Below are 23,249 nucleotides of genomic sequence, written 5' to 3' on the forward strand. Positions count from 1 at the left end.
ATCTGGAATTTTTGGAGGATGTGACAAATAAAATGGATGAAGGAGAGCCAGTTAATGTAGTGTATCTAGACTTTCAGAATGCCTTTGATAAGGTCACACACGGGCGATTGGTGACCAAAATTAGATCATGTGGTATTGGAGGTAGGGTATTGACATGGATAGAGAATTGGTTGGCAGACAGGAAGCAAAGAGTAGGAATAAACAGGTCCTTTTCAGAATGGCAGGCAATGGCGAGTGGAGTGCCGCTGGGGCCACAACTATTTACAATATATATTAATGATTTGGAGGATGGAATTAGAAGTAACACTAGCAAGTTTGCAGGTGACACAAAGCTGGGTGGCAGTGTGAACTACGAAGAGGATGTTAGGAGGTTGCAGGGTGACTTGGACAGGTTGAATGAGTGGCCAGATGCATGGCAGATGCAGTATAATGTAGATAAATGTGTCGTTATCCACTTTGGCGGCAAAAACAAGGAGGCAAATTATTATCTCAATGGTGTCAGATTAGGTAAAGGGGAAGTGCAACGAGACCTGGGTAGCCTTGTACACCGGTCACTGAAAGTAAGCATGCAGGTACAGCTGGCAGTGAAGTCATAACGAGAAGTCATAAGTCATGACTTATGAAGTCATAAGTTCATAACGAGAGGATTTGAGTATAGGAACTAAAAGGTCTTTCTGCAGTTTTATAGGGCCCTGGGGAGACCACATCTGGAGTATTGTGTGCAGTTTTGGTCTCCTACTTTGAGGAAGGACATCCTTGTTATTGAGGCAGTGCAGGGTAGGTTCACGAAGTTAATCCTTGGGATGGCGGGACTGTCATATAAGGAAAGATTGGAAAGACTGGGCTTGTATCCACTGGAGTTTAGAAGGATGAAAGGGGATCTTATAGAGACGAATAAAATTATAAAAGGGCTGGACAAGCTAGATATAAGAAAATAACTGCAGATGCTGGTACAAATTAAAGGTATTTATTCACAAAATGCTGGAGTAACTCAGCAGGTCAGGCAGCATCTCGGGAGAGAAGGAATGGGTGACGTTTCGGGTCGAGACCCTTCTTCAGACTGAAGAAGCTAGATGCAGGAAAAATGTTCCCAATGTTGGGGGTGTCCAGAACCGGGTGCCACAGCCTAAGAATAAAGGGGGGGGCATTTAAAACTGAGGTGAGAAGAAACTTTTTCACCCAGAGAGTTGTGAATTTGTGGAATTCTCTGCCACAGAAGGCAGTGGAGGCCAATTCACTGGATGAATTTAAAAGAGAGTTAGATAGATCTCTCGGGGCTAGTGGAATCAAGGGATATGGGGAGAAGGGAGGCACAGGTTACTGATTGTGAATGATCAGCCATGATCACAATGAATGGCGGTGCTGGCCTCCTCCTACACCTATTTTCTATGTTTCTATGAGGTTGGAGTGAGCCACTGACTAACCTGAAAGGACTGTCGGTGTCCCTGGGCAGATTCGAGGGAGGAGGTATAGAGAAATGTGTTGCATCTCCTGCGGTTGCAGGGGAAGGTACCTGGGGACTGGGTGGTTTTGGTGGGAGGAGATGAGTTAACCAGGGAGTTGAGGAAGAAACGGTCTCTACGGAAGGCGGAATGGGATGGAATTGGGAAGATGTGATCAGTTGTGGGATCCCGTTGGAGGTGGCGAAAATGTCTGAGAATTATGTCTTCTATACGACTGTCTCTGTTGCGAGAGGAGGGTGGGGGGAGAAATCCCCTACTCCTAATTCTTCCATCCACGCCGCATCTGCGCCCAAGATGAGGTGTGTCATACCAGGACATCCGAGATGTCCGCATTCTTTAGGGAATGGGGGTTGGCTCTTCGTGTTTCCTCGGTACCCGGCAGCTCCCTCTCCCACCAGTCACAACTGAGACAGAGTCCCCCCTAGTCCTTACCTTTCACCCCATCAGCCGTCGTACACAACACATAATCCTCTGACATTTTCACCACCTCGAACGGGATCCAACCACTGGTCACATCTTCCCATCTCCACCCCAAATGTTACTCCAGATTTTTGTGTCTGTCTTCCATGAAATAAATCCAGCTTCCATGAAATATATCTCAAGTAATTGAATCAAGTAGAAATGAGGCAGCAAATAAGAAATAGGAGCCTAGGTCAACAGTACATAATTGCCGGAAGTTTTTTGTTTATTTAAATTTAGGATGTGGATATCACTCACAAATTGCTGTAAATCTTAAAACAGAACATTAATGGTCATTTTGCATCTGTGGAAAATGAAAAATATTTAATGTTTCCAGTCACAGATCCTTTAACTAAAACAAAAAGTGAATTTAACTTTTCTTACCTCTGTGAAAGGACATTAAGCTGAAACATTAACTTACTTTGTGCACTGAAGCTGCCTGACCCATGAGCATTAACACAATTTTCTATCTTTAATTTAAAATTTCCAACATTTGCAACAGTTTTATTTTGCTTGCTGAAAAGTAGGTTATTTTCTGGTCACATTGATAAATCAAATACTCCAACTGTAGTATCACTGTCACCAGACAGGAAAGAAGATTGAGGTAGTTCTCAAAAAGGTATTTTCTTTACTTTCCAGTGCTTTTAATATGCTAATTTTTTTTTTCTTTCTGCAGTTTCTGTAAACTCACAGCTCACTTTGCTGTAGAAACCTATGGAGTGTTTTTGAGGTATGGTATCAATAACAAAAGTGATCATCTACAGTAATTCTGTGCACAATCAGTAGAAACTCGAAAGAGCACAAAATATGACAAAAGATTCATTTTACTGAATTTATAGTTTTGTAACAATATTGTAAAGATAAATTTCTGAATTGAAACATTGCTCCCCAAATTTTTATTTAAACTGGGGACTACTGCTCGATGTTCAGATTTGCTTCACCTACTTTGTTTTGTGATCATTTGAAGAACACCAGTTTAAGCAATTTCCCGTTATGCTTTGTTGAAGATCTTTGTTGACAAACTATCATATTTTTGTAGTTTTAACAAAGAGAATGAGATTCCTTTCTCCCCCTCTTGTAAGTTTATTGAGATGTGTTTTTTTAAAATATTTGCCAAACTTTTATGCTGTAATAAATCCTCAGAAATAGCTTCTGCCACATAGTTGAAGCACATATTTAGAAACCACGCATTGCCAACTGCAAATTTGTGTTGATACCATTTTGCATAAAGTCATATGGAGACTAGACTTTTCGCTATTTCCCAGTCAGAGTTGGTGCAGTGATTAGTTCAGTCCTCTGTTCTACCCAAATATATTGGTCATTTTCATCTGTGGGAACCTCTTGTGCATTTAGTTTACAAAGCATCATTGTTATCACAGTGCAAAATTTATACAATTCGGTTACTGGATCCGTAAAACTAAATTTGTTCAGGTCCCTGATTCAGCTACCTATGGGTCTTAGAAAAAGCAGCCCTCTGATAATCAATTTATGGCAATATTTGTAGAATAGTTGAAGGAGAACATAGTTCAATTGAAACCTGAAACTGTAGTGCAACCATATGACATTGTAAACACTGCATAATGTTATTATAACATTGATGAATCCTAGCATATCATCATTTTAGAATCCTGAATACCAAATATATATCTGAGATTATGTATTTCCAAAAAAAGTGTTGCCTGGACATTTCAATTATCACTTGTATCGCACAAATATCTTTGAGAATATTGCAGTTAGCTTTCTGAATAATCAATCTTTCTATAATATTACAGGAAAAACAACACAGTGGTTTTGTCTGTGGTGTGGTCCTTTATATTCGTTCTACTCTGCAGCTTTGGCTACAGCTACTATAAGTATATGAACATCTTTGGAGAGATGCTGTACTTCAACAAAAGTCGATAAATATGTATGTTCAACAAAGTCAGCACAATTTTCATAATTTCTTTATAATAGATGTTTATTTAAACAACACTCATGTGTAGATACCAATTCAAAACAATACTATGTGACTTATAAGAATTGTTACTCATTTCCAATATAATTATTTATTAAATTAAATCTGTTGTCAGTGATTAGTTCAGTCATCTAAGCAAGTACAATTTTTGATTTGCTATTTCTTTTCTATGGGGTGCTGGAATAGATGTATTTCTGTGGAGGTATACAGAGGTCGCTAGTTGGAAATAGCCCCTATCCCTTGACCTTCACATCTGAGATCATTCTAATTCCTTGTGCCAATCCTGCTTCAACATTCATTAACAAAATCAAAATAAGGTAGGCGGTGGAAATCTAAAATAAGAAAGGAAAATTCTGGAAAGCTTCAGAAAATGGACAGCATCTGTAGAGAAATAACAGAACTAATGTTTCAGGTCAATGGCGCACCCTAATCTCTTAAAAGACCATTAATTTTAACCATTAACTCATTACCTTGATTTCTCTCTTTTTTTTCTTCTTTTTTTTTCCCTTTTCAAAGACTTTATTCAGCACAAACACATGATACATCACATCAAAACCACATTCAGAGGTTACAAAACATCAAGTAATCATTATAATACAATGTTGCTTTCATTATTTACAATGCTCTCAACCCCCCGCGGTGACCAGCTCCCACGGAAGGCCTCCAGAGTCCCCGTGATCACCGCGTGTTCCCTCTCTAGGGACACGCGCGCACGGACGTAGGCCCGGAAGAGGGGAAGGCAGCCGACTCTGGCAAGAACATCGACCGCCCACTGCCTGGACCCGCGAATGGCCATCTTGGCCAGGCCCAAGAGCAAACCGAAAGGGAGGTCCCACCCCCCCCCCCCACCCCCCCCGAACGACCCTCCCCACTCCCTGCCTTGTGTCCAAACACTAGAATCGTAGGACTAAAGTGTAATCAAAACTTGAGGAACAACCCCTTCAGATATTGGTACAGGGGCAGTAACCTCTCACACTCCATATACATGTGGAACACGGTCTCTTCCTCACCGCAGAAAATACAGGCGGTCGACGAGCCCGTGAACCGACTCAACAGTTTATTACACGCCACCACTCTGGGCAACACTCTTCCCCGCCTTCAGGTGGTAACACAGACCGCCAAGATGTGTCAGGACGGTGGACGGTGGACGAAGACAAGGAGGTGCAGAATGTGCAGGAGCATTCTGTACAGTGTGCGTCTCTTTGCATCACGAAACGGCACGCTGGGCATCTCGGAAAGGCGGCTCAAGTTGTGCGGAGCCGGCGCCCAAGAAAAATCCAGGAGCCTAGGCCCGATGAGCAAATCTGACGGAGCGGGGGTAAGCTCAGTCAGAACCACTCTAGGCGCACGCCTCTCCTCAACACCCGCCATGACAGGGTGAGGACCGGCCACTCCCGCAGCCACGACGTCCCCCTCCCCTTGTGGAGCAACACGTTGGCTGAAAACAACCAAATTCCTCACTCTAAGCACGTCCCGATAGAAACTAGGCAGACCCCGTAAGGCGGGTCGACTGATGCCCGCCACCGGGAGCCGCGAAACCCCCCGTAGGCAACAACCCCGATGGAAAAAATACGTGGCCAGAGCGTGCCACCTGGGGGGGTTCTCCGTATACATATACCTCCACAGAGTCCTGAGACGGAGAGCCGCCACCTGGGTACGCACACATACCAAGGACTGGCCGCCCTCCTCTAACGGGAGACTCAGGACTGCTGCGGAAACCCAATGCTTCCTATTTCCCCAGAAGAAGTCCACCAGCTTCTTCTGTAAAGTAGTTGCAAAGATGGAGGGCGGGACAAGAGTAGCCAGCCGGTACCACAACATGGAGGTCACCAGCTGGTTTATGACCAGCACCCTCCACTGAAAAGAAAGGACTCCAAGCAGGCCTGACCAGCGCCCTAGCCGGGCGATGACTTTCATCTCCAGCTCCTGCCAGTTCGCCGGCCAAGCATCCTCAGTGGGACTCAGGTACACCCCCAGATAGAGGAGGTGCATGGTGCTCCACACATACAACGTCATCTCCTCCGGCAGGGAGTCTACCTGCCACTGGCCCACTAATAGTCCAGAACATTTACTCCAGTTAATCCTGGCAGATGATGCAGCCGAGAAAATCTTCTGGCAGTCACGCATCCTCCGCAGGTCACCAGGGTCAGTGAACGTAAGGAGCACATCATCGGCATAAGCCGAAAGAACCACCTCCACCCCCGGACCTGGTAGAGCCAGGCCTGTCAACCTCCTCCGAAGAAGACACAGGAATGGCTCTACACAGACCGAGTACAACTGACCAGACATGGGGCACCCCTGACGAACCCCCCTCCCAAAATGAATGGGAGCCAACAACACACCATTAACCTTCACAAGACACTCCACTGCAGCGTACAAGAGCCGGACCCTGGCTACAAAATGCGGTCCAAATCTGAACGCTTGCAGCGTCCCAAAGAGGTAGTCGTGATCTACCCTGTCAAAAGCCTTCTCCTGATCAAGAGACGGAAAGGCAGCTGACTGACCAGTGCCCTGAGATAGATGAATCAGGTCCCTAACCAGGTGGATGTTATCCTGAATGGACCGACCAGGGATTGTATAGGACTGGTCAGGGTGAATCAGTTGAGACAGCACAGAGCCCAGGCGATTTGCCATCGCCCGTGCAAAGACTTTGTACTCTGTACAGCGGAGAGAGACCGGGCGCCAGTTCTTCAACAGGCGGAGTTCGCCCTTCTTGGGCAGCAGGACAACGACTGCCCTGCGCCACGAGAGGGGCATCTCCCCGGTCGCCAGGCTCTCCCCCAGAACCTTCATGTAATCATCCCCCAGGACATCCCAGAAGGCTCTAACAAATTCTACCGTCAACCCATCCAGCCCAGGGGATTTGACCCTCCTGAGCTGGTGCAGGGCACGTGTCAACTCCTCCAATGATGAGGAGTCATCCAGAAGATCGGACACTTCCCTATCCACAGACCCTCCCACAGGACCCGCTGAGCCTCCCCGCTGCAACCATCTGCGGAGAACAGGGTCCCATAAAAGGACCGGACTAAAGCACTGATCCTCTCTGGATCTGTGACAGAGGAGCCATCGTCTGCGAGCAGCTCTACGAGCTGTTTGCGGGCTCCCCGCCCTTTCTCCAGAGAGAGAAAGAAAGGTGACGCTCGGTCCAAATCGTGCAGCATTTGGACCCGCTACCTCACGTAAGCACCTCGGGACCGCTCAAGCAGCAGGTTCCTCAAGGCTTCCTTCTTCCCCTGAAACTCTCCCCATTCACAGGAGTCCTCACCAATCCGACCCAGGCGAGACTCCGCCCCGATAGCTCCCTCTCGAGCCTCTCAACCGCTGAATCCCGCCTTCCGGTCGACCCCCACGTATATTCCTTGCAAAAGAGACGGATGTGAGCTTTCCCCACATCCCACCACTGCCTAAGGGAAGAAAAGCTCCCCTGCCTCCCTCTCCACTTCACCCAACCCCGTCTGAATGACTCCCGGAAACACCGATCCTCCAGCAGCCTGTTATTGAAATACCAGTAAGCAGACCCAGCCCGTGTGCGCCCCGGATTGAAGTCCACACGCACCAGACAGTGGTCCGAGCATGGCACCAACCGCATTGAGGCCACTGAGACACGGGAGACAAACGCACCGGAGATGTACATACGATCAATGCGGGAACCGCCCCCCTCAGACCTCCGCGAGAAAGCGTTTGAGTCAGGGTGGAGGTTCCACCATGCATCCACTAGCTCAAAGGAATCAATCAAGCCTCTCAGTTTCTTTGCTACAGCAGGGGCACACTGAGTACCAGAACGATCTCGCACCTCAAGTGTGCAGTTGAAATCTCCCCCCAGAAAGACACACTCTCCTCTATCAATAGTGCTCAACAGAGCAGTCACCTCCTGAAGTACGCAGGCCTGCATCGTGCCGCTGCTGGGGGCATACACGTTAATAAAATGCAACGGCATGCCATCCAGACTCACAGCCAGATAGAGCAAACGACCTGGCACAACTTCCTGCACCTTCAGGATTTCTGGCTGAAAAGTCGGGGCCAACAGAAAAGCCACCCCACTCGAATTTGTGCTGAGGTGGCTCATGTAAACCCCCCCTTCCCACTCCAGTCGCCAGGTGGGTTCGTCACTGACAACAGTGTGCGTCTCTTGCAGAAAGCACACTGCATATTTCCCGTCTCTAAGGACTGATAAGTGCTGAAATCTACGAAAGCTCGCTCTACTACCATTTAAATTTAATGTGGCTACTGTGAATGTGCAAACACACTAGAATTGTTTCCTCACATTCCTCGTGGACACAGAAACTCCCCCCCTGAGGAACCTCAAGAATTCCCCAAACTGAAGCCTCTCAGACGCAGGAAGATCACTACCCTTGCTGCCAAGGAAACTGTCAAGATCCTTAATAAATCCTGGCAGATCTGCCCACCGCCTCTGCGCCGCATCAACTTTAGTCTTGGGAGCCCTAGTTGTTTTTAGAAAGTCCCGAATCTCACAGATAAAGGCTGCGCTAGACACAGCCCTGGAGTCCGGGCACTCCGCCAACCCACTCACACCTGGAGCAGCAGCCTCCTCTGCACATCGCTCAAGGCCAGTGTCAGAGTTCGTGGGACTACAGCTTGCTGAAAGCTCACTCACCCCACTGCACAGGCCGAGCCCATCACTCTCCCCCTCCTCCGGCATGACACCACCCCCAGGATCAATGCCGAGGGAGGGTCCCGATACCTCTGACAGCAACAAGCTGTCCGGTGAAAGGCCAGGCTCCTGCACTGTCCCATCACCCCCCACGTCTGGGCCTGGGGAAGAAAAAACAGGAGGCACCCCCAGGGTCCCAGGTACGCAGGCACCCACAAGATCCAAAGGAGGGTCACAACCCATAACCGCCCCGCCCCCCACAGCACCCAGTTTCCGCACCACTGGCAGCACCCAGAGTCTCCACCCTCCACCACCTCACCAACACCCACTGAAAGAGCTGGTGTTTTTGGAGTCTCCCCTACTACCTCAACCGGTGAGGCATCACACCCCACATCACCTCCACTGGCTCTAATAAGGAGCACAGAGTGGAACATTTGATCTCCCGATCCTCCCCCCTCAGGCTGACTCTGCTCATCCCCCATCCCAGGGGACACATTTCCAGGGGAGCCGGTCCCATCAACTGGCGTGCCAACACCCTCAGAAGGCCTCTGAAACGAGGGGACCTCCTCCGACCCAGAGGACACACTCCCAGGGGCACCAACCCCACTACCCGATGAGATGACTCCCTCGGAAGGCCCCTGAGACGAGGGGGCCGCCACCAACCCAGAGGACACAGTTTCAGGGGAGCCGATGCCAGTAACTGATCTGGTAGCACCTGCGGAAGGTCCCTGAACCAGAGGCCCATCCTCCGGCCCATAAGTCACCAGTCCGTGGTCACCGACCTCGTCAGGGGTGGAAGGTCTCGAAATATCCGTCCCCCTTAATATATATATATATATATTCTCTCTCTCTCTCTCTCTCTCTCTCTCTCTCTCTCTCTCTCTCTCTCTCTCTCTCTCTCTCTCTCTCTCTCTCTCTCTCTCTCTCTCTCTCTCTCTCTCTCTCTCTCCCTCTCTCTCTCCCTCTCTCTCTCCCTCTCCCTCTCCCTCCCTCCCTCCCTCCCTCCCTCCCTCCCTCCCTCCCTCCCTCCCTCCCTCCCTCTCTCCCTCTCTCCCTCTCTCCCTCTCTTCCTCTCTTCCTCTCTTCCTCTCTCCTGTTCCATGTTCTGTTTTCATTTCTGGTCTTTTATAGAATCATCTATATAACTTGTTTTGAAATGTTAAAGTGGCTTCTGCTAACATCACTAATAAAGGCAGTGTTCTTCAGATTTTAACCACCCTTTGGGTGAAAAGATTCTTTTTTTCAATTCCCACTATATCTTCTACCATTTAGCTTAAACCTATGCTTTCTGGTAGACATCTCTACTTAAGGGAAACATTTCTCACTAGCTATCTAATCCATGGCCTCAATTTTGTAAACCTCAAATAGATTACCACTAAATAAAACCAGCCTATCCAGATTCCCATCATCAGAACAAATACGATAGGAACAGAGAATGGAATGCTGTCTTTATAGGAAGCAGGGTGGAAGGTATAATCAAGATAGCTCTGGGATTCTATGGGCTTATTTTGGATGAATTTATCTCATACAAGTGCGATGCTTTTAGAATTTTAAACCAGGACGACATATAGGGTGTGAATGTCAGGGCCAAGATGATATGTGCTTCCTGACAATGGTTGTTAGCTGAGCACCTAAGCACTATTTTGTTCAACTGTAATGTGACGTTCTACCTCTTGTACTCAAAAATATCAGCTAATCCCTTGGCCTCACTGATCAACAAATCTCTCCTCAGCCCTGCCATTCACTGCCAAAATGCTGGCCTGGATTAAAATTCCAAATGCATTGCACTTGCATGAGATTAATTCAATCTGTCATTCCTTTTCCCACTTTTCCATTTGATTAATATCCTGTTGTGGCCTTAGATAACCTTCTTCACTGTCCACTACACCACCGATTTTGGTATCATCTGCACATTTACTAACCATGCCAACTATATTCTCATCCTAATCATAAATGTATATGACAAACCACAGAGGACCCAGCACCAATCACTGCAACACACCACTGGTCACAAGCCTCCAATTTAAAAGGCAATCCTACACTATCCAAACGCTCTATATTCACTTTGTAGGACCTCGTCTCACTTCCTGTCTATATCACTTTCTATATCATTTTAGCCTGCCTAACTTCAGAGGTGACAACAATTAACTTTGTGAATGTAAAGGGAGAAAAAGGGAGAAATTGGTCTGTAGATTGATCAGCATCTGCGACCAGTTTGAATTGTCATTGGGACCCAGAGTAAACCACAGGAAAAGCATTTTGCTCCAAACAGTCCACCATCTCCATCACCGTCGGGTCTGACTACCAAGGACCAAGGCATGAAACAAGAATTAGCTGGAGCAGATAGGCAAAGATTGTGACCGTGGGAGCTCGATAACCGGAATAAAATTGATCAACAGATGTAAGGTGCTTGCAGGACTGCTGCACTTGGCATCGGTGTGACCCAAGCCTCCCTCCCGTGCCCTACCAATCACCCAAGCCATTTACTAGTTCATTTGGGATCAAAGATGAAGCAGGTCCAACGGGTCTTAAATGCACAAATCCACAGACAACGGAGGGAAAAATATACCCAACATCGTTGATGATAACCTTTGGCTGTGCATAGAGCCAAACTACATAGGCACCAAGGGTCACTACGTGCTGAGATTTTAGCTGTCCCCGGTGTTGTGAAGGATGGGCCTGGCACCGATACTGAGCAATGTGCCAGTCAGCTGGGGACATTACTGCACTATCTATCCTTAATGAAAATGTTGTTCCAGACCAACACCTTTGACCACAAGGCAGTGCTCAGCTTGAAGTTCTGCAAGACAAGGAATCAATTAATCCTGTGAGATGGTTCCCTGAGAAGACTGCCCAAATAGTCCCATCACTAGAACTCATCAACAAGCACTAAGACCTTGCTTGACTGGAGATGAGAGGAGCCCTCCCAGTCAGATCCTTCATATGCTGCCAGTCTTACTCCTCATACATGCTGCCCTCAGGATGGCTGCTATGGAGAGGAGACAGTTGTCCACTTCTTTGATAAGTGTGGATTTGTTAAAAGGGTCTGATGAAAGATGCAAGGATCCTTGTCTTGGCTTTTCCCAAGCAGCTGGGTAACTCTCTGATTTGTGGATTGTTGCCTGGGACACACTTCGAGACAGATGTCAAGTGTTGCTGGAGCACCATCAATTTGGAAAAAGGTTCTCTGGTTTGCCTGAAACTTGTTGGTCTTCCAGCATGGTGAGTGGTCTGCTGACTAGCACACAGCAGACTGCAGGAGTATGCTCTGAGGGATGCACTGAAGCTTGGTACAGCCAGCATGAAGCCTATGTTGGGAAGGACCACAGTCTAGGTCCTTCCACTACTGAATTTCAGGGGGCTGAGTCCAGTGGGGACATCCCTCAAACAAAGGAAGGGATATCATCCCAGGAGAGCATGTGGCAATGGTGTTTTGTGGAAAGAAAAAGGGAAGTGCCAATACTACTGGGAATAACATTAGCAATATTTTAACACTAAGAATGTATTAAGATTTTGCCCAACTTTACATTGTATATATATATATATATATATATATATATATATATATATATATATATATATATATATATTTCATTACAATGAAATTTTATTTGTAAGGTGCAGATAGGAGTTTCCGCAAGATCATTAATCTGCAGGTACAGCCATATAGATGGAGAATTTTACATAGGAGAGTTTTCATTTAGTTTAGCTTTGAGATGCAGCAGAGACAGGCCTGTCGGCCTACCGAGTCCACACCGACCAGTGATCCCCTCACATTAACATTGCCCAACACACACTAAGGACAATTTTACATTTATAACCAAGCCAATTAACCTACAAACTGTACGTCTTTCAAGTGAGGGAGGAAACCCACGCAGGTCACGGAGAGAACGTAGAGACAAGCGCCCCACAGTCAGAATCGAACCCGGGTCTCTGGCGCTGTAAGGCAGTAGCTCTACCTCCACGCCCACAGAAGAAAGAAAGAAGGATCTGCAGGTGTTGGTTTGCAAAAAAAGACAAAGAGTACTGGAGCACAGTGTGTAAGGCAACATTTCTGGAGAACATGGATAGGTGAAGAGTCAGGGCTCTTCTCAGACTGATTGTGGTGGGGGGAGGGGGAAGATAGCTGGAAGAGAGGAAGGGCAGGACATAACCTGGCAAGTAATAGGTAGATTCAGGTGAGGGGTGGGGTGGTGTTGATAGACAAATGGTTGGACAAAGGCCAGAGATGAACATACAGAATGTGTGAGACATAAGGATTGAAAAATTGCAAGTTGTGAAGCTAGGCGAAAGGATGTAGGTGGAAGGAGGGGGGGATAAATAAGTTGTGAAGCTGGGGGAAGGGATGTACGTGGAAGGAGAGGGGATAAATAAGTTGTGAAGCTAGAGGAAGGGATGTAGGTGGAAGGAGAGGGGATAAATAAGTATGAGTCCAGAGGACCAGGGGAGAAAGTGGGGAATGGGGTCAGAAAGGGGGAGGGGGAGATCAAAAGGTCATAAATGATAGGAGCAGATTTAGGCCATTCAGCCCATCAAGTCTACTCCGCCATTCAATCATGGCTGATCTATCTCCCCCTCCTAACCCCATTCTCCTGCCTTCTCCCCATAACCTCTGACACCCGTACTAATCAAGAATCTGTGAAGACTGATGCAAAAAAGTTAATCAACTCCTATGCCATTTCTTTATTCCCCGTTGTAATGTCTCCTGCATCATTTTCCAGTGGTCCATCCACTCTTGTCTCTCTCTTATTCTTCCTATAACTGAAGAAACTCTTGCTACCCTCTTTCATATTATTGGCTAGCTTACCTTTGTATTTCATCTTTTCTCCCTTATTGCCTTTTTAGATACCTTCTGTTGTTCTTTAAAAGCTTCCCAAACCTCTGGCATCCCACTAATCTTTGCAATGTTATATGTCTTCTCTTTTATTTTTATACTGTCCTTGACTTCCCTTATCAGCCACAGTCACCGCTTTCTCCCCCGATAATCTTTCTTCCCCTTTGGAATGAAAAGATCCTGCATCTTCTGAATTATTCCCAGAAATTCCTGCCATTGCTGTTCCAGTCATCCCTTCCCAGTCAACTTTGGACAGCTCCATCCTCATGCCTCTGTAGTCCCCTTCGCTCAGCTGCAATACAGACACATCCGATTTAATCTCCTCCCTCTCAAATTGAAGATTAAAGCATCATATTGTGGTCGCTTCCTCCTACTGGTTCCTTTACCTTGAGTTCCCTTTATCAAATCCAGTTCATTATACAACACTACATCCAGAATTGCCTTTGCCCTGGTCGGCTCCGCTACAAGAAGAAGGTGTGAGTGACACCGAGTCGGCGGCTGCGTGTTGCGCCGGTGTGAGGAGGGAAGGGTTTGACTGTGACGCCGAGGCCGCCATATTAGCCGTGAGACAGCAGCAGCCGAAAAGCGATTAGCAGCAGCGCCACTTCGATTTGGATAAAGATCAACTGGAGAGAGTAAAATGCTGCAGTCGTATGGGTATACGAGGAGCCTGGAAGAATACCAGTACTCGGGACCAACGCAACACCGTTTCTCGCCCTACACCTTCAACGGAGGGTGAGCGCTGATCACGCTGGGCCCTGCCTAGGCCGCTGGGGGCGGAGAGCAGCAGCTGCAGCAGCAGCAGCTGAGCGGGGAGCCCGTCGCATCGGATCGGCGGGGTGCGGGGAGGGAGGGAGATGGAGCGCGGAGGGAGAGTGGGGATGGGATGGCATGGGGAGCGGAAGGAAGAGTGACACACGGGCAACTGCTCATGATCAGGATCCGAGCTCGATGTCGCTCTCTTTCCCCAGCTGCCCTACAACCGACAGTCTGGAGTTACTGTGTCGGAAGGAACTGCAGATGCTGGTTTAAATTGAGGGTAGACACAAAATACCGGAGTAACTCAGCGGGACAGGCAGCATCTCTGGAGTGAAGAAATGGGTGACGTTTCGGATCGAGACCCTTCTTCAGACTGATGTCAGGGTAGTCCCTACCGATTTAATAAAACCCGTCAAAGTTTTTAAAAAAAAGGGAAACCCATCAGTTGCCGAGTGCCGTGGTTTTCGGGCCTTGGGTGCTTATTTTTTCGCAGGACCCGACGATCAGTTTCGGTTTCGCACATTTGAAACCATTCTGCGCATCTCTTCAACGTCCATTGGTCTTAATGAGTTTTCATGCAGTTCGCAATGTAGACATCGAAAGTTTTTTTTGCTGGAGATATTTATAAATTGGAATTAGTCATTCTATCAGTTGAGTCTCTTTCTGCTGAACGATCCTCAACCCAATTACTCCACTCCAGTAAAATGGAAAAAACAGCACAGTGCTGGAGTAACCCTGCGGTTCTAGAAGCAACTCTGGAAGACAAGGATAGATTTGTATGTTTATTTGGTAAACCAGCATCTGCACTTCCTTGTGTGTACATTTTACTGCTCCACTACAAAATCTCAAGGTATGCCTACTTTCAAGTAATTCTCTCTCTGGCATACCTAGCCATGTATTCCAGAGATGCTGCCTGACCTGAGTTAGTCCAGCATTTTGTGTGGAGCTTTTTAACTTCACTCCAATTTGTGGATGTTAGCAGTATGTTTGGTTTTGCTGACCATATGAGTGTAACTTTTTTAACTCATTGGTTCCCATGCATTTAGTCCCATTCTTGTCATCCTGTACTTTGTGATTCAGTCGTTTTGTAATATCAGTGTATGTTATAAAATCTAGAATCTGAGGGTTTTGTTCTTTTTGTTCTTCAATTTTGTTCATACAAATTGTTATAAAGTTTGTCTTGGGCATGTTATTTAGTGCTAGACTCCATGATTGCTTTCTTAACTGGGTTTTAAGAGAACACTTTTAGGTTTGGGAAATTCCATAGCCTCTGATTCCAGTCTGTAGTCAATTCAGTTGTACAATATGCCGTGAATTCATGATGCAGGATACTGCATTGAGGTTCTAATTGGACTTGGGTTCATTTGGACAGACCAATCTAAAGTTACATCTTTATTTGAAATGATAATCTTAACATTTGTGTCTTTCATTCCCTCGCCCATTACTTTTTTCATCATTTCAGAACTGTGCTGGCTTTAGCTGGGGAAGATTTTTCGATTGTAGCTTCAGATACACGACTAAGCGAGGGTTATTCCATTCACAGCCGTGACTCGCCCAAGTGCTACAAATTGTGAGTTTAAAAACATGTATGTTAACTAGTATTTTACAGTGAACACTATTTTGTTTTTCTTAAGCACATCAGTTTCTCAATCAATGACTTTGGAGTATTTTTCAAACTGTGATAATGGGTTTATTTCAACATTATTGTGCAGTTAGAATGTAAGCTAATGGACTCGGCAGATCTGGCAGCAATTTCTCAATATTCCAACATCTGCATCATTGTGTAACTCATCTATTAACTGTTCTTATAGGTAAATGAACACTTGTACTCAAATACTGCACTCTTTCTCCCCCCTCCCCCAGGTAGCTTTAGCTGATCAAAGGCAGTAAGAGCCAGGTTCAGCTTTCTTGTGTTCCATTAGTTGGATGACCACATTACGGCCTCTTGTAAGAGGAAAAAAAAAGCATATGTAAGGTCCTAATGGATAGGAGTAGAGTTCGGCCATTTGGCCTATCAAGTCTACTTCGCCATTCAATCATGGCTGATCTATCTCTCCCTCCCAACCCCATTCACCTGCCTTCTCCCCATAACCTCTGACACCTGTACTAATCAAGAATCTATCGGTCTGAAGAAGGGTCTCGACCCGAAACGTCACCATTCCTTCTTTCCAGAGATGCCTGTCCCACTGAGTTACTCCAGCTTTTTGTGTCTATCTTCGGTTTAAACCAGCATCTAGAGTTCCTACTTGCACAAGAATCTATCTATCTCTGCCTTAAATATATTCACTGATTGACCTCTACAGCCTTCTGTGGCAAATAATTCCATAGATTCATCACCCTCTGACTAAAGAAATTTCTCCTCATCTTCCTAAAAGAACCTCCTTTAATTATGAGGTTGTGACGTCTAGTCCCAGACTCTCCCACTAGTGGAAACATCCCCTCTATCCAAGCCTTTCACTATTCTGTAAGTTCCACACCCCAAAGACGTGCATGTAATTGGCTTCTATAAAATTGTCCATGGTGTGTAAGGCCGAAGGGCCTGTTTCCATACTATATCGCTTAAACTATTAAGTTGCCAGGAGGCTACAGAAGTGGGTATAATTATGACCTTTTAAAAACATTTGGAAAAATATGAACATGGAGGGTTAAGAGTGCTATGTACTTATTGTATGCAAATGGGACTAGCCCAATATGCCAACTTGTTCAGCATCAATAAGGTGGGCCAAAGAGCCTGTTTCTTGGCTGTATCAAATCTATGATTTGAGTCTCCAGGGCCTGATGAGATCTATGTAGGTTAATTGGCTGGGTAAATGTAAAAATTGTCCCTAGTGGGTGTAGGATAGTGTTAATGTACGGGGATCACTGGGCGGCACGGACATGGAGGGCCGAAAAGGCCTGTTTCCGGCTGTATATATATGATATGATATGATATGATATTCCAGCTTATTGAGAGAGGCAAGAGAGGAGATTGTTGGAGTCTATACAGTGATCAGTGTATCCTTGCATAACACAGATGAGGTCCCAAAGGACTGGAGATTAAACAAATGTCTTTTCTTTAAGGCAACAAATGAGGATGATCCAGGAAATTAGACTGATGACATATCAGTGGTAGGGAAGCTATTTCAGAGGATTCTCATGGTTAGGATTAACTTGCATCTGCAAGAAAATGGTATAATTAGGCAGTCAACATGGTTTTGTCCGGGGTAGGTCATGTCTTGCAATCTTGATTGTGTTTTTCAAGAAGGTGATTGAGGGTAGGACAGTGTTTGTTGTCTATATGGACTTTAGTAAGGCATTTGACAAGACCCTTCATAATAGGCTGATCCAAAAGATTAGGATGCATGGGATTCACAATGACTTGGTAGCTTGGGTTCTGACTTCTTCAATCAATCAAACAATCAAATCAAATGTCTTTATTGTCATTGTAATGTTGCATACAATGAAATTCAGCGGCACTGCCTGAGCGGAGCTCAAATGTACAAGATAAAATATAATAATAAAATAACAGTAAAAGAGTGAGGAAAATTAAACTTCATACACTTTTGTGCACACACTGTGACACATACACACAGATTCACACATACATACGCATTATGCCTACGTATGCACCCTTATCAGAATATAATATATTGCACCTTGTTGGAATATAGGATATTGCACAGAATAGTACTATAAAAATAAGTATTATAAATGAATATATCAGTATTGCACAGAGGTAGTTATTGTACAGTATAAATATTGTCTATGGGGGGGGTGTGCTTTCAGTGCAGAGTTCAGTGTGGTGATGGCCTTAGGGTAGAAACTGTTTGTTAGTCTTGTGGTGTGCACTTTGATGGACCTGTAGCGCTTTCCTGAGGGCAGAAGGGCAAACAAGTGATTGGTGGGGTGAGATGAGTCCTTTAGGATGCAGGATGCCTTCTGCAGGCAACGGGAGCTGTAGATGTCTTCCAGGGCAGGCAGACGTGTGTTAGTGATCTTCTGGGCTGTGTTGATGACTCTCTGCAGAACCTTCATGTCAGCCGCAGAACTGTTGCCATACCATACCATGATCCCATGTGGCAGGATTGGTGAATATTGGTGGAAAGATGTTCTGGCTGGAGGTCTGTGATTAGTGGTGTTCTGTAGGGACCTCTATTAGACGTATGTGTACGATTGGTTGGTAATCTTGCAGACAACAGAAAATTGGTGGAATTGTGGACAATAAAGGAGGCTGTTTACATGTACCACAGGATATAGATCCGTTACAGCTATGAGTGGAGAGATGACAGACGGAGTGGGAATGTGTGAGGTGTTGCACCGTGGGAGGTCAAATGTAAGAGGAAAGTACACAGTTAATGGCAGGGCCCTTGTACTGAAGTACAGGGGATTTAGGGGTCCAAGTCCATAGCTTCCTGAAAGTTGCAATGCGTAGATAGAGTGATATGGGAGACATATTGTATGATGCCTTCATCGGTCGGGACATTAAATATAAGAGTCATGTTTATAAAGCTTGGTTAGCTGCATTTGAAGTATTATGTGTAATTCTGGTAGGGTCATTATGGGAATGATGTGGAGGCTGTCCACATCTTTTTTTTCAGTCAGAATCTTTTTTTCCCCCCTCAAGTGGAAATGACAGGGCATATCTTGAAGGTGAGAGGGGACAAGTTCAAAGAGATGTGCAGGGCAAGTATTTTACATTGCCGGGTGTCTGGAACGCGCTGCCAAGTGTGGAATAGAAACAGATGCAATTGTGGCATTTAAAGGTATTTTAGCTAGGCACTGATGCAATTTATGGATATGGATTATGTGCAGACAGAAGAGATCGGTTTAATTTGGCATGATGTTGGTTTGATCCTTTGGACCAGTAATAGTTCTGTCACTGTCATTGATTCAACTCTCTATCATTACGCTATGAAGATAATCCATGGGCTATAACTGAGCTCTGCACTCTCAGGTAATGAGGAGGTAAGAACCGTACAGCACAGGAACAGGGCCTTCAGCGAACAATATGTTGAATATAAGTCACAATGTTTGAATTGTTTTCTTGCCTCCTCGGACCTGTGCAAAACAGTTCGTTCTTTGTAAAGTCCTGACGATGAATAGCTCTCCTTCCACCTATCATCATTAAATGTTGGGGCAAGTAGAAAGCCTGTGGATCTAATATTGAAGTTTATTCGGGTGTTATAACATGATGGAGACTGTGTTTCCAAACTTCTAGTCAACCAGGGCAGCACTGTGGTGAGAGCAACTGCCTTTCAGTTCCAGTGACCTGAGTTTGATCCTGACTAAGGGTGCTTGCCTGTATGGAGTTTGTACGTTCTCCATGTGATCTGCGTGGGTTTTCTCCGAGATCTTCGGTTTCCTCCCACACACCCAGGACTTGCAGGTTATAAGGTCATAAGGAATAGAGTAGAATTAGGCCATTCGGCCCATCGTCTATTTTGCCATTTAATCATGGCTGATCTATTGCTCCCATCTAACCCCATTCTCCTGCCTTCTCCCCATAACCTCTAACACCTTTTAATTGACTTGGTTAATTGTATAAATATAAAATTGGCCCCAGTGTGTGTAGGGTAGTGTTACTTTGCAGAGATCGCTGGATGGTGCGGACTCAATGGGCCAAAGGGCCTGTTTTTGCACTGTATCTCTAAACTAAACTAATGTACGAATCACTCCCTGAATTTGTTCTCCGATTGTTCAATTGTATCAGAATGGCATAATTATCACTAATTCCTTTTAATAATTTGTGATTAGGACAGATCACACAGTGATTGGATGTACTGGATTCCATGGAGATTGTCTTACACTGACAAAAATCATTGATGCAAGATTAAAGGTATTTGCAGTCTTGTAAAATGAAATGCTGTTTGTTCATGGGTGTCAGACTGTCTTAAGTTGGATGTAAGAAATCATCACATTATACTTTTAACTGATTTATTCACAAAATGCTGGAGTAACTTAGCAGGTCAGGCAGCATCTCGGGAGAAATGCTGCATCTCGCTGGATGGTGCGGACTCGATGGGCCAAAGGGCCTGTTTTTGCACTGTATCTCTAAACTAAACTAATGTACGAATCACTCCCTGAATTTGTTCTCTGATTGTTCAATTGCAGTTATTTTCTTATAATACTTTTAACTGATGTACATTTCCTTGGTATAAACAAAGAGATGATAATTTATAAATCAAGAATAGATCATCTCCCATTTTAGCCGCTCAGTTGCGATGACATGCATTTTCTTATCGTGTGTAACCTGCTTAATTACATTGTATATTTCTTTCTACTTTGCTGATCTATATTTGAATCCAGACCTCTGAAGTGTATTCTCTCTGGAAAAGAGTCCTTCAAATACCTGAACCTACCAGGTCACTCAAGTTGTCAAAATAGTTGTAGCTCTGCTGTCAACACAAAGATCTTTGAAACTGGACTGATTCTTACAACATTTAAAGATGGGACTGGAAATCTCTTCCATATAATTTTTGTTTTCAGACACAAGGCATTTGTAGTTTGGTTACTGTTTCTATGTTCTTGATTTTCAGATGTACAAACATTCAAATAATAAGACGATGACAAGTGGAGCAATAGCAGCAATGCTTTCCACCATTCTGTACTCTCGAAGGTTTTTTCCTTACTATGTTTACAATATAATCGGTGGCCTTGATGAAGAAGGTGAGCTTTCAACAGTAATTGTACTGTCACGTCCATGTACTTTCTCGTCATCCAGGCATTTCACATGGTAACATGGTGCCCTGCTGTAATACAGTACATACTCTGGCTGCGCATTAACTTCTTAAGCCCTAAACCTCTTGTTCTCCTGAGCATCTTCCTCCTTTTGGACACTTTTCAAGCTTAACTACTATAATCCTCAGTAAGTGAAAAATCATAAATTGCAGACAGAGTAAATCTGAAGGGAATACAGAAAATACTGGAAATACTTGGGCCAGGAAGCATCTGTGGAAAGAGAAGTGCTAATGTTTCTAGGTCTGGACCTTTCCTATGTACTGGGAAAGAGAGAAAACAAGTTAGTTGTTGGTAGCAGAGAATGTGGGGGAAGAATGAGTGGAACAAAGGGAATCTCTCTGAAAGGGTGAGACCAGGTGATCTAATGTGACAGTCAAGTTCGATTAAGCCTCTTTGTGCAATGTATTGCTTACTGGTGGGGCTTTGGCACATTGCCAGTAGGCCAGACTTTACATAAAGGACAGAGGAAAACCTGAGCAAAATGGTGATGTGCAGAGATGGCCAGTCCTGATACAGACAGAAAGAATGAGTGACCTGTTGGAGTATTTGATGTTGAGTCCAGCTATTTGAGCAGGCTGTGAGATGCTCAAATAGTTCCTCAAGTTTGCATTGGGTCTTGTTGTAACAGTGCATGAGGCCACAGATAGATGAGGATGGGGTAGTGAATTAATGTGATGGGCAATTGAATGGTGTGCATCTCCCCATGACCTCGAGAAGAGTAAAGGTTGGACATTAAATGCTGGCTTTGCCAAAAATGGTCAGATCCCATCAGGGAATGTGACTGCAGGTGACATAACCATTTGTGACTGGCAAGAGGTTCGTCAGTGGCTAGGCCCTTTGTTTACTGTTTTTGTTCATAGTTAGTAACATTATTATTTATTTAGATTACTGACATTTTAGCAAAGTTTAAGATCTAAGGAAAATATTTGAAGTAGCTGAACAAGCCACAAAATGCAGTGTGTAATGTGAACAGAGAGGATAGAGTTTCTGGTATAAACCTATAATGTATATGTCCAACCTCTGTTGTGTTATTTGAACTGCCAGCTTTGCCTCACTGGGCCATGTTATCCATTTGGTACTGACAATACAATCCAGGCTTCAGACCTCGGAACATTTCACTGCTCTTGCTTTTTGTGTGCATTAAATTGAGATCTTATTTGTGGCCTCCCATAAGAACCCATCAGTCAGCAGACATGGATGAATGTATTTAGATATTACTTTGAGAACACTGTTTATGACCCATTATGGACTTAAAACTAGAATTCGATTTGAACTTTTAATTATCATTGGAATGTGTTAGGAAGCCAGGTCAAGTAACAATTTGGTCAAATATAAAAGCACGCCAGTGCACTGAAAATAAAGGTAAAAATAGATTGATTAAAGCAGATGTTAATCATGCGTTGCATTGTTTTAATGCAGGGAAGGGTGCGGTTTACAGCTTTGATCCTGTGGGATCCTATCAGCGAGATGCTTACAAAGCTGGTGGCTCGGCCAGTGCCATGTTGCAGCCGCTTTTAGACAACCAGGTAATACCTTTTTCACTCATTGTCTAACAACATTCGTAAAGAATAGAATGGGAGTGGGTCTGGGATGTGTGAGCCAGTCTGCAGTCTTGATTAATGGAATTGTGATTTGCCAATCTATAATGAAAGGGCATGAAAACAATTTTCCATTAAGTGATTAAAAAAATATCTTGCATGTACTATTGTTAGTGAATTTAAAACTACTGGTTAAACATGAATGTTTGGGGGTAGGCACTAATTTTCTGCATTTTCTTTACCAGATTGGTTTCAAGAACATGGAGTCAGTAGAACATATTCCCCTCACGCTAGAAAAAGCAACACAGCTAATTAAAGATGTTTTCATCTCTGCAGCTGAGAGAGACGTTTATACTGGTGACTGTCTAAAGATTTGCTTCATTACAAAAGACGGAATCAGAGAGGAGTCGCTGCCTCTTCGGAAGGATTAACACCAACAACCCTGGCCATTCAGGATAGCATAGCTAATTTTAGTAATTCATGCCAATAATGCTTCTGAATGTACCTGCATCTCTTCATCCAGGCATTTATTTTCTATTCCTGTTCCATTTCTGTCCTAATCACAAATTATTAAAAGGAATTAGTGATAATTATACCATGCTGCTGCACTTAATTGAACAATCACCAAGAACAAATCCAGGGAAAGATTAGTGCATTAGTTGACTAGAACTTTAGAAACACAGCCTCCATTATGTTTTGCACCTGAATAAACTTCAATATTGGATCCACAGGATATCTACTTAGAAACATAGAAAATAGGTGCAGGAGTAGGCCATTCGGCCCTTCGAGCCTGCACTGCCATTCAATATGATCATGGCTGATCATCCAGCTCAATAACCTGTACCTGCCTTCTCTCCATACCCCCTGATCCCTTTAGCCATAAGGGCTACATCTAACTCCCTCTTAAATATAG

At 44.8% G+C, this 23,249-nt stretch overlaps 2 protein-coding genes across 3 annotated transcripts in view; both read left to right on the forward strand.

Annotated features, from left to right (window-relative positions):
* Positions 1–3,824, forward strand: part of LOC144597062 (cation channel sperm-associated auxiliary subunit epsilon-like) — a 110,296-nt gene extending 106,472 nt beyond the window's left edge. Inside the window, exons 19-20 of the mRNA XM_078405976.1 lie at positions 2,599–2,652; positions 3,695–3,824. Of these exons, the coding sequence (XP_078262102.1) occupies positions 2,599–2,652; positions 3,695–3,824 (184 nt within the window). The remainder of the gene's footprint in view (positions 1–2,598; positions 2,653–3,694) is intronic.
* Positions 3,825–13,733: 9,909 nt separating this feature from the next.
* psmb1 (proteasome 20S subunit beta 1) lies at positions 13,734–22,929 on the forward strand. 2 transcript variants are annotated; one of them, XM_078405392.1, is made up of 6 exons: positions 13,734–14,057; positions 15,544–15,651; positions 19,815–19,896; positions 20,597–20,726; positions 22,218–22,324; positions 22,582–22,929. In XM_078405392.1, the coding sequence occupies exons 1-6, from the start codon at positions 13,963–13,965 to the stop codon at positions 22,765–22,767; spliced, it is 708 nt and encodes a 235-aa protein (XP_078261518.1). In that variant the 5' UTR covers positions 13,734–13,962; the 3' UTR covers positions 22,768–22,929. The 2 variants fall into 2 exon arrangements, with proteins under 2 accessions (XP_078261518.1, XP_078261517.1); XM_078405391.1 differs by lacking the exon at positions 13,734–14,057 and adding an exon at positions 14,228–14,931.
* The last annotated feature ends 320 nt before the right edge of the window (positions 22,930–23,249 follow it).

The sequence above is a fragment of the Rhinoraja longicauda genome, chromosome 9, assembly GCF_053455715.1.
Source record: "Rhinoraja longicauda isolate Sanriku21f chromosome 9, sRhiLon1.1, whole genome shotgun sequence".
NCBI lineage: Eukaryota > Metazoa > Chordata > Chondrichthyes > Rajiformes > Arhynchobatidae > Rhinoraja > Rhinoraja longicauda.

What these genes read in the sequence shown, in the direction of transcription:
- psmb1 (XM_078405391.1), top strand. Translation starts at nt 14,786, where the DNA reads ATGGAAAAAACAGCACAGTGCTGGAGTAACCCTGCGGTTCTAGAAGCA. An exon ending in TCGCCCAAGTGCTACAAATT is followed by an intron (nt 15,652 to 19,814) that starts GTGAGTTTAAAA and finishes ATTTGTGATTAG; the next exon opens with GACAGATCACACAGTGATTG. An exon ending in AGCCGCTTTTAGACAACCAG is followed by an intron (nt 22,325 to 22,581) that starts GTAATACCTTTT and finishes TTTCTTTACCAG; the next exon opens with ATTGGTTTCAAGAACATGGA.